Source organism: Ctenopharyngodon idella, chromosome 6 (assembly GCF_019924925.1).
Source record: "Ctenopharyngodon idella isolate HZGC_01 chromosome 6, HZGC01, whole genome shotgun sequence".
Taxonomy (NCBI): domain Eukaryota; kingdom Metazoa; phylum Chordata; class Actinopteri; order Cypriniformes; family Xenocyprididae; genus Ctenopharyngodon; species Ctenopharyngodon idella.
In genome coordinates this window covers 3,855,987-3,875,271 of record NC_067225.1, presented here as the reverse complement: position 1 = coordinate 3,875,271, position 19,285 = coordinate 3,855,987, and the positions used below count along the sequence as shown (strand labels likewise).

The following is a 19,285-nucleotide window of genomic DNA, read 5'->3' as shown; positions in this document are numbered from 1 at the left end:
TCCAAAATCGCATGAGTAGGTATTTCTTTTGCTTAAATCATTACTTTGCAACTGTTAAAAAACAACAACAAAAAAAACATGTATTATAATCTGGACATACTACATCCATTATGTTGTCACTGCAATGTAACCCACCAGCGTCAGTTGTGTCACTCACTGCCACTCACAAATTCTCTCCCCTGGCCTCATGGGATAGTCAGTGTCTATCAGATACACACCTAAGAACCTCACTGGTAGTAAGTCGCCCGGGTACTGTGAATTCGGACATGCTATTCTTCACATACTGTTGCTCGCCTACTATATAATAAGTATGCCATTTTTGATGCAGCCAGTCACTTGATTCATTTATGTTTTGAACAAATCGGATGAATAAATGATTAATTGACTCAGTCACTTGTCGCTACCTACTGGTGTAATGATTTAACCTGCAGGAAAAACTGTCACTAAAAAATCCCCACCACAATATATAGCCAATAATCTTCCTCTCCATATCTACCTCTTTCTCTGTCTTCCTCAAAGTCAACATGAAATGGCATTTAAAAATATTTTATTTCCATAATGGAGGAATATTTTCATGGGAAACAGATTATTTAACTAGATTGGATGGTATAAAGTGGGTGTTTCAAATCAGAATCAGAGCTGAATGCGAGTTTGCAGTTGATTGTGGGGGCTGTTTGACCCCGAAGTGGAGGCTAAAGTTCAAGTTCATTCTCCAGAGCATCTCCTAGGTGACATCAGACGAAAAGGAATGTTGTTTTGGAGGTTGCAAGTTATTAGTTTTTCTTCTTTGGAATAACATGCGTTGATGAATAATGTGCAATAAGAGCAGGAATGTGTATTAAGAAAGTAAACAGCATCAGTTTTGATGTTGACTTTAATCAGATCTTCCCGCTGTGTTACTGTGCAAGGGTAACTTCATTAAACAAAGTGAATATTTGCCAAGGCTAACAGTGATTACATGTGGAACCTCAAAGTTAAAAGGAAACTAGCATGAAAAGCTCTTTGCATGACCCGCCCTGCCCCAGCTCCGGTCAGTCAGACCACCTGCTGAATCTAACTTAAGCTCAATTCCTGTTTGCCATGTTCTCAGAATGGTAATTATCTGAGTGAAACTGAGTGTGAGAGGAACCAAGTCTACAGCCAGCGTTATTTTAATTTCACATATGCACCATTCCTAATTGCACAACACATGCAATGAATTGAGATAAAATAACTGCAGTTGGACATCTTCATGAAGTGCTAGGACAGTAATATGCTGTTTGAGAGAGAGAAAGAAAGGGAGAGAATGTATTCTTACCTTCTAAAACAGTAAGTTTAGCGCTAGTGTTAATTTCTCCAACGCTGTTGGTAGCTGTGCACTCATAAATGGCCTCATCTCGATGTGTCCGTAATGGCTGGATCCGTAGCACAGAGCCTGAGCCATCATCAAACTCTACAACCTGACACACACAGACATACAGATGATATTAGATATTTCCAGCATCAAAAATCAAATGTTGTTCTTCAAATAGACAATCAGAGATGTCCACTGATCTGCATGCATAAACACACTGACACTCAGTTGTCTAAATGACATTGCAAGGTTAAATGTATGAATCTGCATGAATATGCACACTCTTCCAAAGGTCCAGTTTGTTTCTGTATAAATGATATTTCTTAGAATATATACCAGTTACAGTAATAGTTAAACTAAAAAATAAAAAATAAATGCATAAATAAATAAATTTACTGCAAGTTAATGAATGGCTTGTATAATACACTTGTAGATGTATAATGTATAATATACTTGTATTATACATTGCATGTGTCGCATGGATTACTTTTATGGTGAAGTTTTGTCATTTTGAAGCTTGACAGTATAAATTACCATCCACTTTTCTTGCATGGATGAAAACATTCTCATTTTGTGGTCCATGGAAGATAAAAACAAATTCAGGGTTGAAATAACATGGGGTTGGTAAATGATGATAAAACTGTCATTTTTGTTAGTGTTATTTCTTTGCGCTTATGATCAAAATCATGACAGAAATAGCAATAACCAGCCAAAATGTCTTGAGTTCCAAAAAGTGATAAATCTAGATGGTAACAAACTCACTCACTCTTATATGAAAGCGATGTGAAACATACAAAGAGATCAGCTCACGTACAGTGTAAATTCACTGCAATGGGTGTATGAGACACAGAGAGTTAAAGCAAGTGAGATGCCGGTGCTGTCAGACCCCGTCTCGTTCACGCTCAATCAACTCTGTTGACAGTGTGAGGAGGGTCGTCTCAGGCAGCCCTCATGCCTGCGTTGCCGTCAGCCTCTCTGTTTTTAGGTTGACTGCCAAATTGAGATCAACCTGAGCTCCCCTGCTGGTGCCCTGTGCTGTCTATACTGATGTTAAAAACAAACGCAACATTCCCTCAAATGAAATACTTCAGTTTAAGCTTCTGAGCTTTCACAATAGAACTTCTGTAGTATAATTTTTTTTCTCTTTTTTAATTTTATTTAAGGTTCAAAAACATACACAGTTTGTCATGATCATTTTCCACGCTGCCTGACTTTTTTGTTTTTGTTACTGTAAAGACTTCTAAAAATATTATTATATAATGACGAGTGCTTCTTGCTCAGGACGGGCAAAATTGCTAAATACTGAATGGGCACTGATGCGTAAACATGAGCTGTTAATTTTCTCATTGTTGTGGCGTCATAATTATAATTATTTCTGAGCCATTTTTTCAGCTTAGTTAAAATAAATGGTTTAGTCCACTTGCATGCTGCACGTGCCAGCGATCTCTATGGCTCTGTTCCAAAACATAGTGAGCTGCCTTGCTCTCAACTGAAACCTCAAATGGGACTGATCTAGAATATTCTACATAGGCTAAACCTAGCAAATACTTCTTCATAATTGATTTCAGTAGTTAGCATGTTGTGATACCCTAATAAGCATACAACAACATAGCAACAACATAAATACTGAGCTTTCTAGAATTAAAGTATTAAGACTGATTATTTATTAAAGATGGTTATGCATGCTTCTTATATTGGCGGCTTACTAGATTTTGGAACAGTTATAAAGTATATCAGCCACTGCACTTAATTTTTATACACTTAATATTTATGATATTAATAATAATGATATCTGGTGTCTCTGGTGTCCCCAGAATGTGTCTGTGAAGTTTCAGCTCAAAATACCCCTCAGATCATTTATTATAGCTTGTCAAATTTGCCCCTATTTCGGTGTGAGCAAGAACACGCCGTTTTTGTGTGTGTCCCTTTAAATGCAAATGAGCTGCTGCTCGTGGCCCCCTTTCCAGAAAAGGGAGGGGCTTTAACAGCTTACGCTTCGGTTGCACAACAACAACAAAGCTGGAGAATCTCACGCAGCCAAAATGATGATTGTCAGTAATGGTGTTCAGCCTTACATTGTTCAAACCGGAGTCGGACAATGATGGAGAGACTCAAGAAGAAGTTACTTTTAGAATGCAACTGGTCATTTCTTAATGGTTAGTGGATAAATTTATGTAGTTGCTGTGGAGTTGATTCAACTCATGGACTAGCATGTGCCGTCATGTTAATCTTTTGTGCAAATTCAACATTGAATTGACCCTCGTTTGTGAAGCAGTCCGGCATGAAATGACGGCATGGCAACAACACTCTTCCTTTTCTCTAAAGCAGCCCAACATGGCCTCACCCCCTTTGTTGCATGTTCTCGGGGGCAGGGTTTATGTAAATTTTGGGGTTCTTGATGTCACCAACCCAGGAAGAAGCTCATTGTAGTCCCTACCAGCCATTTGTTATAGTCCTTAAAAAGCGATTTCTGTAAAAGAAAATATCTTCCTTTGCATTGAACTTTGAGCTTTGTAACTTTGCAGACATTGTTTATGCTCAAATAGCAACATTACACACTAACTAAAGTTAAAAAAGTGAAATCATAATCAAGGACCCCTTTAATTACAATTAATTATCATTATAATTATTATTATGAATTCATTAAATAAAGATGATTATGAATGCTGCTTATGTTGGCAGCTCACTAGGATTTGGAACAGAATCATATAGTATATTAGCCACGGCAGAAAATGTTTTAGGCAGACCAGCAGGACAGATGACCGTCCAAGATCTGGTCACCCTAAAGTGTCCACAGCAGACACATCAGACCTGTGCCACCTGTACTGCCAACTGTACTGCTGCTGAATCTGCCAGCTGAGGCAAAGACTATATCAGTGCCAGGACAGTGAGGGATGAGCTCTCTACTATTGGCCGGAGAGCAGGGTGACCTGTCAGACCTCCTCTGCTCACTCCTCCAAAAATGTCACATCTGACTGGCTGGGGCCAAATAGAGGCCACAATAGACTCATCTGCAGTAGCATCAGGTCCAGATGAGCCTCTCTTTGGCCTGTTTTGGCCCAGAATACAACATGCTCTGCATTATAAAGATGTGATCAGTTTTGCAGTGCAGTTATCACAGGTACAATCCACCTGGAGTAAGTGTCTTGGTCACAGAGACAATGGTTATAGTTAAACACCACTACTGAAAACTGTATATAATAGTCAAATGAAGTATATTTTAGCTTAGTTCTGAGTTTGCAGTCTCAACTGCAACAGCAAAAGACAAAAATAACAATAAAGGAAATTAAATAAACCCAAGACAATAAATAATCACATCTTTCTACTGCAATGTCTTTAATGTTTTTGAAAGAAGCCTCTTCTGCTCAGCAAGGCTGAATTCATTTGACCGAAAATACAGTAAAAACTACCATATTGTGAAATATTACTGCAATTTAAATAACTGTTCACTATTTGAATATATTTTAAAATGAAATTTATTCTTGTGATCAAAGCTGAATTTTCAGCATCATTACTCCAGTCTTCAGTGTCACATGATCCTTCAGAAATCATTCTAATATGATGATTTGCTGCACAAGAAACATTTCTTACTATTATCGATGTTGAAAACAGTTGTGTTACTTAATATTCTTGTGGAAATCATGACACTTTCTTTCAGGATTTTTTGATGAATAGAAAGTTCAAAAGAACAGCACTGATTTTAAATATAAATCTTTTGTAACATTATAAATGTATTTTCTGTCATTTTTGATCACTTTAATGCATTCTTGCTGAATAAAAGTATTAATTTCTTTAAAAAAAAAAAACATTACCATACCAAAACTTTTTAAGAGTAGTGTAATTTACCATGTTTTTAAAATTAATTTACAATTCCAATTATTCAAGTTGATGTAAACTATATGTTTCGAATAACACATAAAATGTCTACGACATCTGACAAATGTCACTAACATAGATGTCCTGTCTTACAGTATTCGTGAAATAGGAAAGAAAGAGCCCACACTTTCTTAGCCAATGAGAAAACTAATCATTGTGTGTGAGTTTTCTGACATGTTTTGGAAGACAGGTTTTTGAGAGTGGTTGAATTAATGGGGGCAGTTTAACTGAGTAGATACGTTTGGCAGAATTTAATCTCTCTCATACAGCACCTTTAATTTTCCAGTCCAAAAAGAAGTGCTGCATTTCTCTTTTTTGTCGTCAGCATTTTTGGCCTTGCTGTCTAATTAAGAACCTGGGATCAACCCTGCAGTACTTGCAGACTACTTACATAATTTGAGCTCTCACTGCACATTATATCTATGTGACACTTGTGTCGGTCATAATATCTGCTGTACAGATACAGTATCAGCACTGCTGTATGAACTTAAAGAAACACTCAACACTTCCCTGTTGTACTCCAGAGCCCAGAGCAGGTCATGATAAAAGCTGAAAACCTCTCACACATGATCTTAATCAAAGAGTGCTGCTGTATAATATGGGATGCCTTGAAGCCACTGGTGAGAAAAAATGGTAAGACCTTTGTTGCATCTGATTTAATGTACTGGTAAAAGTACAGCTGGCAGAAAGCAGGTAGATTTCCCATATGATGCTCAACATCACATCTGATCAGAGCACAGGCACAAACAAAGCACATCTCATTATTTCAAACCCACCTCAAAGCGCTGTGAGCTGACTTTCTTGCCCTTCTTCATCCAGGTGATTCGTGGTTTGGGCTCCCCAACCGCCTGGCACACAAAGGACGCCACCCCTCCTGAAATCCCTGTCTGATCTTCAGGAGTCTTAATGAAACTGGGCATGCCTGCGAGAGAAAGAGAGAGAAACATTAAAATAAAATGCCAATTTACTGTCCTAGTCAGCAATTAGATAAACTCAGTTTTGCCAAGATACCAAATCTCAATGAGACTAAAATAACACTGTGTGTCACAAATAGTATGTGTTTGGAATGACATTCTTGGGTGATCTATTCCTTTAAGTCTCCTGAGCTATGAAGGAGCAATCACTGAGCAATAAAGCTGTCCTTGCTGGAAGCATTGGAACAAAAGCAGATCTTTTAGCAGTGTCTAAACCCTGCCTTGAGCTAGACCTCCAGGACAGTACAAGTAATGTTCCTCCATGTGCACTGGGTCACGTCCCTCATGGTGAAAAACAATATATATGGGCAATATGAGGGAATTCTATTTCCCCTATTGCCTAAGCTCCCTGCTTGGCTGTACATGAGATAACAATAAACTGTTTATAAGCCATGAGAGCTTCATCTCTGAGGATGTATCAAAAGCATAATTAAATGCTCTGACAGAATACGAGCCATGGCAACCCAAACAAATTGAGCTCCCCGTCCACTGCCATCCCCCCATGAAAGCGTGCCTGTAGAGGAGCAGAGAGCTGACGGCAACGTAATTAAGGATTCCAGCCATCCAGCGCACCGCAGGGAACAACAGATATATCATAACGTGTGCTGCCTGCTTTGTTTACCTCTGTCTCTGGCTACAGATGCATAATGCAAACTGCCGCCCTCAATGTCTTCATCTTTTCAATGGCAGGAAGTGTCTTGGTACCAGTTTCTGACCAGGGGACCTTGTCATTTTCTCTTTCTCTAATTCTCTCGCTGTCTCTCGCTTCATGGCACTGATGTCAGCAGAATTGATGTCATTATGGTCACCCTCGTCTGATGCAACATGTTCAGAAAGTAGCCTGCCAACAGATTCTATGATTTCACATGAGGTTTATGGCAACTTTCCAAATCCAAAATAAGTAGAAAAGGGGAATCCGCACACCAAACAAATGCAGAGTTCAAGGTCCTTTGAGCAAAAAATTTCACATCCATCCATCCATCCATCCATTATATAGGAAATATATATATATATATATATATATATATATATGAATCACACACACACACACACACACACCGATCAGGCATAACATTATGACTAACTTCCTAATATTGTGTTAGTCCCAATTTGCTGTCAAAACAGCCCTGACCCGTCGAGGCAAGGACTCCACTAGACCCCTCAAGGAGTGCTGTAGTATCTGGCACCAAGATGTTAGCAGCAGATCCTTTAAGTCCTGTAAGTTGTGAGGTGGGACCTCCATGGATCGGACTTGTTTGTTCAGCATATCCCACAGATGCTCGATTGGACTGAGATCTGGGGAATTTGGAGGCCAAGTCAACACATCAAACTCGTTGCTGTGCTCCTCAAACCATTCCTAAACCATTTTTGCTTTGTGGCAGGGCATATTATCCTGCTGAAAGATTCTACAGCCACCAGGGAATACTGTTTCCATGAAAGGGTGTACATGGTCTGCAACAATGCTTAAGTAGGTGGTATGTGTCAGAGTAACATCCACATGGATGGCAGGACCCAAGGTTTCCCAGCAGAACATTGCCCAAAGCATCACACTGCCTCCGCCAGCTTGCCTTCTTCCCATAGTGCATCCTGGTGCCATATGTTCCCAGGTAAACAACACTCATGCACCAGGCCATCCACATGATGTAAAAGAAAACATGATTCATCAGACCAGGCCACTTTCTTCCATTGCTCCGTGGTCCAGTTCTGATGCTCATGTGTCCACTGTTGGCGCTTTCCACAGTGGACAGGGGTCAGCATGGGCACCCTGACTGGTCTGCGGCTATGCAGCCCCATACGCAACAAACTGCGATGCACTGTGTATTCTGACACCTTTCTATCAGAACCATCATTAACTTCTTGAGCAATTTGAGCTACAGTGGCTTGTCTGTTGGATCGGACCACACGGGCCAGCCTTCGCTCCCCACGTGCATCAATGAGCCTTGGCCGTCCATGACCATATACACATATATATATATATATATATATATATATATATATATAACTTCTGTGGACGCACACACACACACATACTTACACTGATGGAGCGTGATGACTTACAAACGAAACACAGTCTTATTCACACCTCAAGATGATTGATTCGGTATAAACATCAGACTCCCCTGAAACACCTGAGGTCAAACTTCATCTCATGACTGATTTATCAGACAGTCATCCTGCCTGATGACCTCCGACCCTGGATGCGTGTCACACAAGACAGGCATCACAGATTCACAGTCACACAAGGCTCTCTGTGCCTGCTAGCATGCTGGCCTCCTGCAATATTTACTGTGTTGACTTTCATGTGTGTTCTTGAGGCAGTGCAAAGCAATCTGGCTCCCAAGGTTTCTGCCCTCACTCTGCCTTACCAAAACACAGGACACTGAGGTTTCTTTTCATGTAATCTGCCGATCATTGGTGTATAAACAACACTACTTCCATCCCAGCATCCCAGCTTAATCCCATCTTTCCCTATTTTCTCCATTATGGACTGTAACCTAAATTTGCATGAACTTTTCAACTAGACAATTTATCTGAAGAAACAACTATGAAGAAAAATCTCATGTAAACAGGAGTTCATGCATGATTATAAAACAAAAAAACAAAAAGCTCATGCATGATGCAAGACATTTCTAGTCATGACAACAGAAGCTTTGGTCTGTTGCTGTATTAATACATCATTACAGTCTCATGATTTAATCATAAAATGCTTAAAATAGGGCTTAAAAAAGACTCAAAAAACACCAGCATACATATTTGTATATGGACAAAACCTAATGCAACTGGATCAAAGCAGCAGAGACAGCAGAGACCACATTAGCCTCTTTGCAAGAAATGTTTTCTGACACTGAACCTGCTTAACCCCTTAAGGCCCTAAACATACTGTATGCAAGTACAGCATGTCAATGCAACACTTCAAGGTACACAAGCATGATTTGCAGTGACTTCCAAATGCTTCAAACAACAATTTATAATGCAACACAAATACAAGTTGCATTCTCAACTATGTCACAAAGTGTGCAACATATAGCAAGCACTGGCCTAAATATCTTCTATGGACAGTTTTTTATTTCAGCTTAATTACTGTCAGGGTGCAACAATAAAACAATCTTGCTAAGCAAGTTACAGTTAGTTAAACTGTTAAATGTATAGTTACCTACCTGAATAATAATAGATTTGATTTAATGGCAGATATTTGAAAGTAGCTTTCGCCTCCTTTGGGTACTGCTACACTAAAAATCAACGAAATGATGAATTTTTCATCCCGATTCTCTATAATTTTTCTCTTCATTTCAATGTCGTATAACGTATAAAACAAAGAGTGCAAAACTGAGAAAAATCTAACCTTTATAATTACAGTACTTTATCCTGAGAATAAAAACAAAATGAAATAAAAAATAAAAATATAATATATTTATTTAAAAATATACAATTTTATAACAATATAAAAAAAAACATATATTTTAATTTTATGTGGATTTTTGTATATAAAAATACAATACAGAGAACTGAGTTTATCCATGAAATTTTAGTTTAAGATAGAAATGACTAATGACAGGAGAGCAGCATGGTGACAGTCTGAAGATCAGAAATGTCATTAATTTTCAAGATTAAAGGCCTGTTTACACAGAGAACGACAACTATAACTTTAAAGATAAAGATATAGTTCTTAAAATCATTCTAAATGAAAAGCAGCAGCATAGTCCACACCACAACTATAAAGATAACGTCACAGAGGTATAATATCATTAGAATCACTTTCAGAAAATCTTTTTTCCAGCTGATTGTCACGATCACAGTCTGTTCCTGTCAGTTCCTGGACTCCATTTCCCATTCGGACTACGTTTCCCATAGGCCCTCATTCCTGGGACTGATTACGCACACACCTGCACCCCATCACACCCACACTATTTAAGCCACACACACACACGCACTCACGGCGAAGTCTTGATTTGCCCCGGTGATCAGTTCTAAGCGTTTTCTGTGGATTGTTATACTGTTGCCGTTTGGACTGTTTACCTCTTGTGATTCTCTGCTGCCTGCCTTGATCCTTGCCTGCTTACTGGACTGTGTTTGTTTGCCGCCTGCCCTGATCTCTGCCTGCTTCCTGATACCGTCTGTCTGCCGCCTGCCTCGACCATTGCCTGTCCCCGTTTACGTCTCTGCCTCTGCGCTTACCTGTGTGTATACTATTCTTAATAAAAGCTGCAAATGGATCCCCATTCTGTTGACCCATCATTACACTGATGAATGATAAAAACAATGACAGCCAATCAGAAGAACGGTATCATCCACTGATGTAAACGCTAATATAGATATCCTTATAGTTATCCTTATAGTTTTCATTTTTTGGTGTGAATGGGCCTTAAGTCCAAGTCTAATTCAAATTTTTCTCCACTTATCACACACACAGTGGCATAAATCAACAGAGCATAATTGGATGTTTTATATTTATTTCAGAATCTGATGGCATAGCTGAAACACGTTTCATTTTTCAAGTAGCTAAAATTTCGCTAATTTAAAGGGTTAGTTCATCCAAAAATGAAAATTATGTCATTACTCACCCTCATGTCGTTCCAAACCTGTAAGACTTTCGTTCATCTTCGGAATGCAAAAGAAGATCTTTTTGATGAAATCTGAGAGCTTTCTGTCCCTCCATAGACAGCCAATGCAATTGGAACATTGACGCTTCAAAAAGTTCATAAAGAGATCGGAAAACTAATTCATATGAATTGAACGGTTTAGTCCAAATTTTCTGAAGAGACTCTATCGCTTTTTATGATTAGCAGATTTAATGGTAACACGTTACAATAAGGTCTCATTTGTTAACATTAGTTAATGTATTAACTAACATGAACTAACAATGAGCAATGAACAATAACATTTGTTACAGTATTTATTAATCTTTGTTAATGTTAGTTAATAAAAATACAGTCGTTCATTCTTAGTTCATGTTAGTCCACAGTGCATTAACTAATGTTAACAAATACAACGTTTGATTTTAATAATGTACGAGTAAATGTTAAAATTAAAGGTGTAATGTATAAAATTTGGGAGGATCTATTGTCAGAAATGCAATATAATATACATAACTATGTTTTCAGTGGTGCATAAAGACCTTGTGTAATGAACCGTTATGTTTTTATTACCTTAGAATGAGCCATTTTTATCTCATACACCGCGGGTCCCCCCTCAATGTCAAGTCGCCATTATGCGCCAGAATGTTTAAAAAGCAGCCCTAAACAGACAAACACTCTACAGAGCGCGTTTAGTCACTGTGTTGTTCTTCTTCTAAATCGTTCGTGTTTTTAGAGGCAGCTTGCATCGTCACTACTTTGAATACGCACAAAGTAGTAGTAGTAGTAGTAGTAGTAGTCGTCTGGTTTATTAGAAGCAAAGACCGTTCTTTGTTAGAAGTAAGAAGAAACCTCATTGCTTCACACAGGCTACTGTCTGCTGTTTCAGATGACAACATCTTTGTGTTGTGTCGGCCAGACGGCCACCGTAGCTTCTTCGAAAGGGAGGGGTGCGAGAGGTTTAATAAATGCTTTAGTAGAACTAACTAAATTAGTTAACTAATGTTACCTAATAAAACCTTATTGTGAAGTGTTACCGATTTAATTTAGGCTTTTACTCAGATATAAACATTGATCAATGAACATAAGCAGAATTTCAATCGCAAAAAGCGATCGAGTCTCTTCAGAAAATTTGGACTAAACCACTCAATTCATATGGATTAGTTTTCCAATCTCTTTATGAACTTTTTGAAGCGTCAAATTTCCAGTTGGGTTAGCTGTCTATGGAGGGACAGAAAGCTCTCAGATTTCATTAAAAAGATCTTCATATGCGTTCCAAAGATGAACGAAAGTCTTACGGGTTTGGAACAACATGAGGGTGAGTAATTAATGTCAGAATTTTCATTTTGGGGTGTACTAACCTTTAAGAATCATCTAAGAATGTATGTTAAGTATGTATAACAGGCCTGCATGTTTGCAGTGCACAGGCCAAGCAGCCGACCACAAACATGCCACCCAAATCCCCTCGCCTGGAGGGAGGACAGCGTTAATCTGCCCGCTGACAGATCACAGGATTAATAAGCATCAACAGCTCTGAAACCAGATGATCAGCCGTGCCGTGGTTCTTGTGTTTATTCTGCATGTCAGGCAGGATCAGTTGTGAGAAACACTGTTTGCAACTTAATATTAGGTGCTAATTTAAGAGCTGCGATTTCTCCATCTGACAGCCCACAAGATCTGACAGCAAGGCAAAACACAAAATACACAATAACAGCAGACCAAGAATCAGATAAATTTCCTGTTACACAGCATAATGCCGATAAGCACTCCACCTCCCTTACAGATCTGCCCGTATGGAACCTGCATGAAGTGAAATAAACTGACAGCATCCAGGAAGTCAGCCTCCTGCCCTCTGTCCCTAAACATCAAGCATCTCAACATCGATCAAGACACAGCAGCCCAGCCATTTATTCTCATTAATTATGGATGCATGGCTTACCTCCAGTTGCGCTCTCTCTTCATGTCTGCGAAAAAGAATCTGAACAGAGGACGTGTTAAAATGCTCAACACCTAGACGACATGTTTGTTCAGACAAGATGAACTCTTTTTACTGTTACTGTTCATAAAACTGTGTAATAGGAAGAACATACAAGTCAACATAAACTCCTGTGTTTCCAGTGGTCACAGCTTACACTAAACAGGTTATTTTTTTAAATAGTGCAAGGATAAATCTTTCAGTATAAGACTACACTGAAAAAAATGTTGTAGGATTAACCATTTTCACTCAGAAATCGCTAGTAAATTTTTACAAATAATTACAAAGAAATGGTCCATTGCACATTTATTTAAAAGTGAAGTTCTGCAGTAGAAAGACTGAAATAGTATTTTCTTGTAAAACGTACTCCAATAATGTTTGTTTTATCTACAACTTTGAAAAATAATTTTAGGAACATGCATTAAGAAAGCAAAGAGGGTCCATTTTGATTTTGGGTTGAGCATTTGCCCTGAATGATCCAGTTGGTCAAGCTGGTCTTTAAAGTGAAAGCCAGCATTTATAAAAAAGCCTTATAATCTAATTTACAAGTTGTTTTGGCAGTAGTAAGGTGAGAAGGACACTAAACTCTCAAACCGAGTTAGTGAGACTCCAGCTTGAATGCCTGTCCTTTTTATTATTCAGGAGAAGAGAGGAGAGGAGTGAGATAAAGAAAAAGAAATTGCTTCTCTTTTATTCCCCATTGGGTGGTGCATTACAGTAATGGCTCTGTCTAAATAGCAATAGAGAGGGAGAATGGTGCCCCCATTATCAACACCATGACCAATTCCTCTCTCTCTCTCTCTCTCTCTCTCTATCATTGAGGTGAGTTAGCGGGGGTGGTTTTGTGCGGCCTTGTGCGATCATTGTAAAGATCGTTCAATAAATGGTGAGTGAAACGCCTACATGAGCAGAGAAACTCTGAAACTGATTATACGGCCGCAATCAGCACACCGTCTCACGTTTGAGGCTCTGGCACGACTAATAAACTCGTTCATCGCTCTGAGAAGTATGAATCAGAAAATGAGCTTTCTGATGACAATTTAATTGCCTTTCAAGACAGCAGGAGTTATTTAAAAGAAATTGAACAATTGGGTCTTGGTAGTCTGATTTCAGGAACTAATCATATGAGGAAAGTTTGCTATAAATGGATTTAAAGTTTGTCACTGAAGTTCAAATAAAATAAAGTACACATTACTGTCTCAAAGCAACCAAATCCCAAAGATCTTTTCTATTTCTATTTCTTTATTTTACTGAGACTAAATGAATGATGACTAAATCAAAGCAGGTTGCCTCTTAGATGTGCGTCCTCTTCCCGTGAGAGCTTTTAACCACGCTTTGCATGCTTTCAAAGTGCCGAATTTGGGATAAAACATCTTTGTGTGCACCAAAAGACAGAGAAAACCTTCTGAACATGCAGAAAATTACAGAAACTAGATTTTTACATCTTGCCCCTGCAATCGTTGAGACCACGATGCTATAGAGGTTGCTAGTAGGGGTATAATGATACATCGATATTAGCGCTCGATTTTTTTATGGCTGATGCCGATATCTTAGAGAGCAGGGTGCCCTCTATATTTTACTTAATATTTAATAAATTAGAAATAAATAATTTCAAAATGAATTAAAAATAAATCTGTGAAATAAACCGTTTTAAAAGGTAGGGCATCAGCAATTTTTTTCATAAACACTTTTTGCTATTCTAGTTGAAACTCTCTTCACATCCTGAATGCAATGATACAATGTCCTACCTGCCTGTATACATATATATATATATATATATATATATACACACACACACACTATATTGCCAAAAGTATTGGGACACCCCTCCAAATCACTGAATTCAGGTGTTCCAATCACTTCCATGGCCACAGGTGTATAAAATCAGGGACCTAGGCATGCAGACTGCTCCTACAAAAATTTGTGAAAGAATGGGTCGCTTTCAGGAGCTCAGTGAATTCAAGCGTGGTACCATGATAGGTTGCCACCTGTGCAATAAGTCCATTCATGAAATTTCCTCACTGCTAAATATTCTACGATCAACTGTTAGTGGTATCATAACAAAGTGGAAGCAATTGGGAACAACAGTAACTCAGCCACGAAGTGGTAGGCCACATAAAATCACAGAGCGGGGTCAGTGCATGCTGAGGCACACAGTGCGCAGAAGTCACCAACTTTCTGCAGAGTCAATAGCTACAGACCTCCAAACTTTGTGTAGCCTTCAGATTAGCTCAAGAACAGTGTGTAGAGAGCTTCATGGAATGGGTTTCCATGGCCGAGCAGCTGCATCCAAGCCTTACATCACCAAGTGCAATGCAAAGCGTCAGATGCAGTGGTGTAAAGCACGCCGCCACTGGACTCTAGAGCAGTGGAGACGTGTTCTCTGGAGTGACGAATCATGCTTCTCTGTCTGGCAATCTGATGGACGAGTCTGGGTTTGGTGGTTGCCAGGAGAACGGTACTTGCCTGACTGCATTGTGCCAAGTGTAAAGTTTGGTGGAGGGGGGATTATGGTGTTTTTCAGGGTTTGGGCTTGGACCCTTAGTTCCAGTGAAAGGAACTCTTAATGCTTCAGCATACCAAGACATTTTGGACAATTTCATGCTCCCAACTTTGTGGGAACAGTTTGGGGATGGTCCCTTCCTGTTCCAACATGACTGCGCACCAGTGCACAAAGCAAGGTCCGTAAAGACATGGATGAGTGAGTTTGGGACTGGCCTGCACAGAGTCCTGACCTCAACCCGATAGAACACCTTTGGGATGAATTAGAGCCTGACCTCACAAATGCACTTCTAGAAGAATGGTCAAAAATTCCCATAAACACACTCCTACACCTTGTGGAAAGCCTTCCCAGAAGAGTTGAGGCTGTTATGGCTGCAAAGGGTGGGCCAACACCATATTAAACCCTACGGATTAAGAATGGGATGTCATTAAAGTTCATGTGCAAATAAAGGCAGGCGTCCCAAAACTTTTGGCAATTATATATATATATATATATATATATATATATATATATAAATATATTAGGCTTGCTACGGTAGTCGGTGTTACCGGTGTTCAATCACTTGCCCACCACGGCACCGAGGTTAATTTTTTTTTTTCACTTTAACGCGTTAAAAATATTTGCATTTAATGCAATTAACGTAGTATCCGTTTTCTGCGTTATATGATCAAGCTCTTATTCATGCTAATGCTTTTAAACCATTCAAGCGCGACAAGGCAAAAGAGAACGCACTGTCTGTGAATGTCCTGCCTATGTGACACACACACACACACACACACACCGCGCGCACCAGTATGGAGTTCTCTTCTGCCCTTAACGAACCATAACACACACAAATTATGCCAAAATGTCCGTTTTGTCGAGTGTTTTTCAGTAAGAGTAACCCACCATTCAAGCAATTGCCATTAATTTGAAAGTGAAAGTTGGCTTTTCCGTTACAAAACATTGAAAGCTCAGCCGAACAGCTGATCATAGCTGTACAGGGCGGGTTTTTTTATTTTTCATGTCAAAAACATTCCTCGTCGCGAAGAGCGCAGTTCATGGTTGCATAGCAATGACAGACGCCATGGGAGGGCAAGCACTTTGGAAACAAGGATAAAGCGACGTGGCGCGCTTTCCACGTGTTTTTAGACGTGATATGTGAACGGCCCCATAAGCTGTTTAAAAAAAAAAAAAGAGAGAGGTAGAGGCCCCGCCCCCCGGTGACACCGGTATTACCGGTGTTGTCACATGTCGATTAACCGGTGGGAAAATGTTCTATATAGGGAAAATCCCTATATATATATATATATATATATATATATATGTGTGTGTGTGTGTGTGTGTGTGTGTATATATGGAGTACCTCATTTTGTCGCATATGACCTAATAAGAATACTAGATTTGCAAATTTTAGAGAGCACAGAAGACTGGCAGATTTTGGCAGGATTTGCAGGATTTGCAAATTACAAAGAGTTCAATTAAATGCTTATGTTATATTTTGGTCACATTTGTGAGTTAATAAAATGTAACCGGTAGTGTAAAACAGGCACATACTATTGCAGTATTGATTTATCGATTACAAGCCCTGAATCAAATCAAATCTTTATCAAATCTTTGAATGTTTTTGAGTTATCCATGGCTATCTATGGCTAAGAGTACCGATGTCAGATTGTATCGTGACAAAACATTCAATATAACCTAGTTGCTATGATATTTTGGATGGTTGCTAGGTGATTATTAGCTCAAATTAAAATTCACAATCTCCACTAAAAATGCAAAACTGAATATTTTTTAAAGCCACTGTAACCATAAACTTGCTTCCTAAAACTGCAGTGCTGTATGTAATGAAGTCTATGTCGGACCATTGGCTGTGATTTAGGATACAGTGCCGTAAACACTGCTAGAAGCAGTATACAGGCAGTAGGGATAAAATGTCATGATGGAATAGAGACCGAGAAGCCCACACACACACACACACACACACACACACACACACACACACACAGAGTCAATCATGGCAGCAGTGTCATTGTCATTCAACACCCTGCTCTTGTCCTACAGGACCTTTCTCTCATTTGGGCTCAGATAACCAGGGTTTAATGGTACCTAGGCAGACAGCCAGATAGTCAAATGCTGTGTGAGTGGAGGGGAGCTGCATTTTACAATGACAAACGACAAAAGTTTCAAACAAAGTCACTGCTTTTGGATTGAAAAGCTCTCATTAACGGTGCAGCAACACCGGATCAGTCATGCACATCGAGAGGAATCACACACACAAACACAAAGATAGGGCCGCAGAGGTTTCATCAGCAGCAGAAGTGCACAAATTTTTAAAATGGCTGTGGAAAGGAAGATACTCTTCCACAGCACTGCACTATTCATTTTTCTCTTGAATGATAACAATGTGGAGAGCAAAAAGCTCATAAAATGGACTCAAATGTTCATGAAACAGGCCCCTGGGTAACAGATCATTCATTTAGCTCAGGATACTAAACAAATCATTTTATTAGTAGGATAAATACATTTGTAATTCTAGAACTGAAGTATGTAATTTGTACAGGATATTGTACACAATATGCAAATATGTATGCAAAGGTTGGTTGAAAGTATGCAACCAAAGTGCAATGCATGAGATAATACATCCCAGAATTGTGCTTTAAAAGTTAAAAAGACATTTTACACAAAATTGGAATACAAATGCCAAATAATGCAACACATGACCTCACATGATGCATGTGTCATTGCATACTGCACAGTCTCATGCACTATTTTAAAAATAATAGTGAACAGTATACATTGTACAGTGCTCTCTCAAATGTATATGGACACTTGAGTTACTTGAGACACTTGAGTCTACAGGTGCTGGTCATATGATTAGAATATCATCAAAAAGTTGATTTATTTCACTAATTCCATTCAAAAAGTGAAACTTGTATATTATATTCATTCATTACACACAGACTGATATATTTCAAATGTTTATTTCTTTTAATTTTGATGATTATAACTGACAACTAAGGAAAATCCCAAATTCAGTATCTCAGAAAATTAGAATATTACTAATGACCAATACAAAGAAAGTATTTTTAGAAATCTTGGCCAACTGAAAAGTATGAACATGAAAAGTATGAGCATGTACAGCACTCATTACTTAGTTGGGGCTCCTTTTGCCTGAATTACTGCAGCAATGCGGCGTGGCATGGAGTCGATCAGTCTGTGGCACTGCTCAGGTGTTATTAGAGCCCAGGTTGCTCTGATAGTGGCCTTCAGCTCTTCTGCATTGTTGGGTCTGGCATATCGCATCTTCCTCTTCACAATACCCCATAGATTTTCTATGGGGTTAAGGTCAGGTGAGTTTGCTGGCCAATTAAGAACAGGGATACCATGGTCCTTAAACCAGGTACTGGTAGCTTTGGCACTGTGTGCAGGTGCCAAGTCCTGTTGGAAAATGAAATCTGCATCTCCATAAAGTTGGTCAGCAGCAGGAAGCATGAAGTGCTCTAAAACTTCCTGGTATACGGCTACGTTGACCTTGGACCTCAGAAAACACAGTGGACCAACACCAGCAGATGACATGGCACCCCAAACCATCACTGACCGTGGAAACTTTACACTGGACCTCAAGCAATGTGGATTGTGTGCCTCTCCTCTCTTCCTCCAGACTCTGGGACCTTGATTTCCAAAGGAAATGCAAAATTTACTTTCATCAGAGAACATAACTTTGGACCACTCAGCAGCAGTCCAGTCCTTTTTGTCTTTAGCCCAGGCGAGACGCTTCTGACGCTGTCTGTTGTTCAAGAGTGGCTTGACACGACAGCTGAAACCCATGTCTTGCATACGTCTGTGCGTAGTGGTTCTTGAAGCACTGACTCCAGCTGCAGTCCACTCTTTGTGAATCTCCCCCACATTTTTGAATGGGTTTTGTTTCACAATCCTCTCCAGGGTGCGGTTATCCCTATTGCTTGTACACTTTTTTCTACCACATCTTTTCCTTCCCTTCGCCTCTCTATTTATGTGCTTGGACACAGAGCTCTGTGAACAGCCAGCCTCTTTTGCAATGACCTTCTG

At 39.3% G+C, this 19,285-nt stretch overlaps 1 protein-coding gene across 14 annotated transcripts in view; it reads right to left on the bottom strand.

The window, feature by feature from the left end:
• Nucleotides 1-19,285, bottom strand: part of ptprfa (protein tyrosine phosphatase receptor type Fa) — a 244,120-nt gene that overhangs the window by 129,661 nt on the left and 95,174 nt on the right. For all 14 annotated transcript variants that reach the window (XM_051896608.1, XM_051896606.1, XM_051896609.1 and 11 more), the window contains 2 exons: nt 5,986-6,131; nt 1,298-1,439 (listed from right to left, as the gene is read on the bottom strand). In XM_051896608.1, the coding sequence (XP_051752568.1) occupies nt 1,298-1,439; nt 5,986-6,131 (288 nt within the window). The remainder of the gene's footprint in view (nt 1-1,297; nt 1,440-5,985; nt 6,132-19,285) is intronic.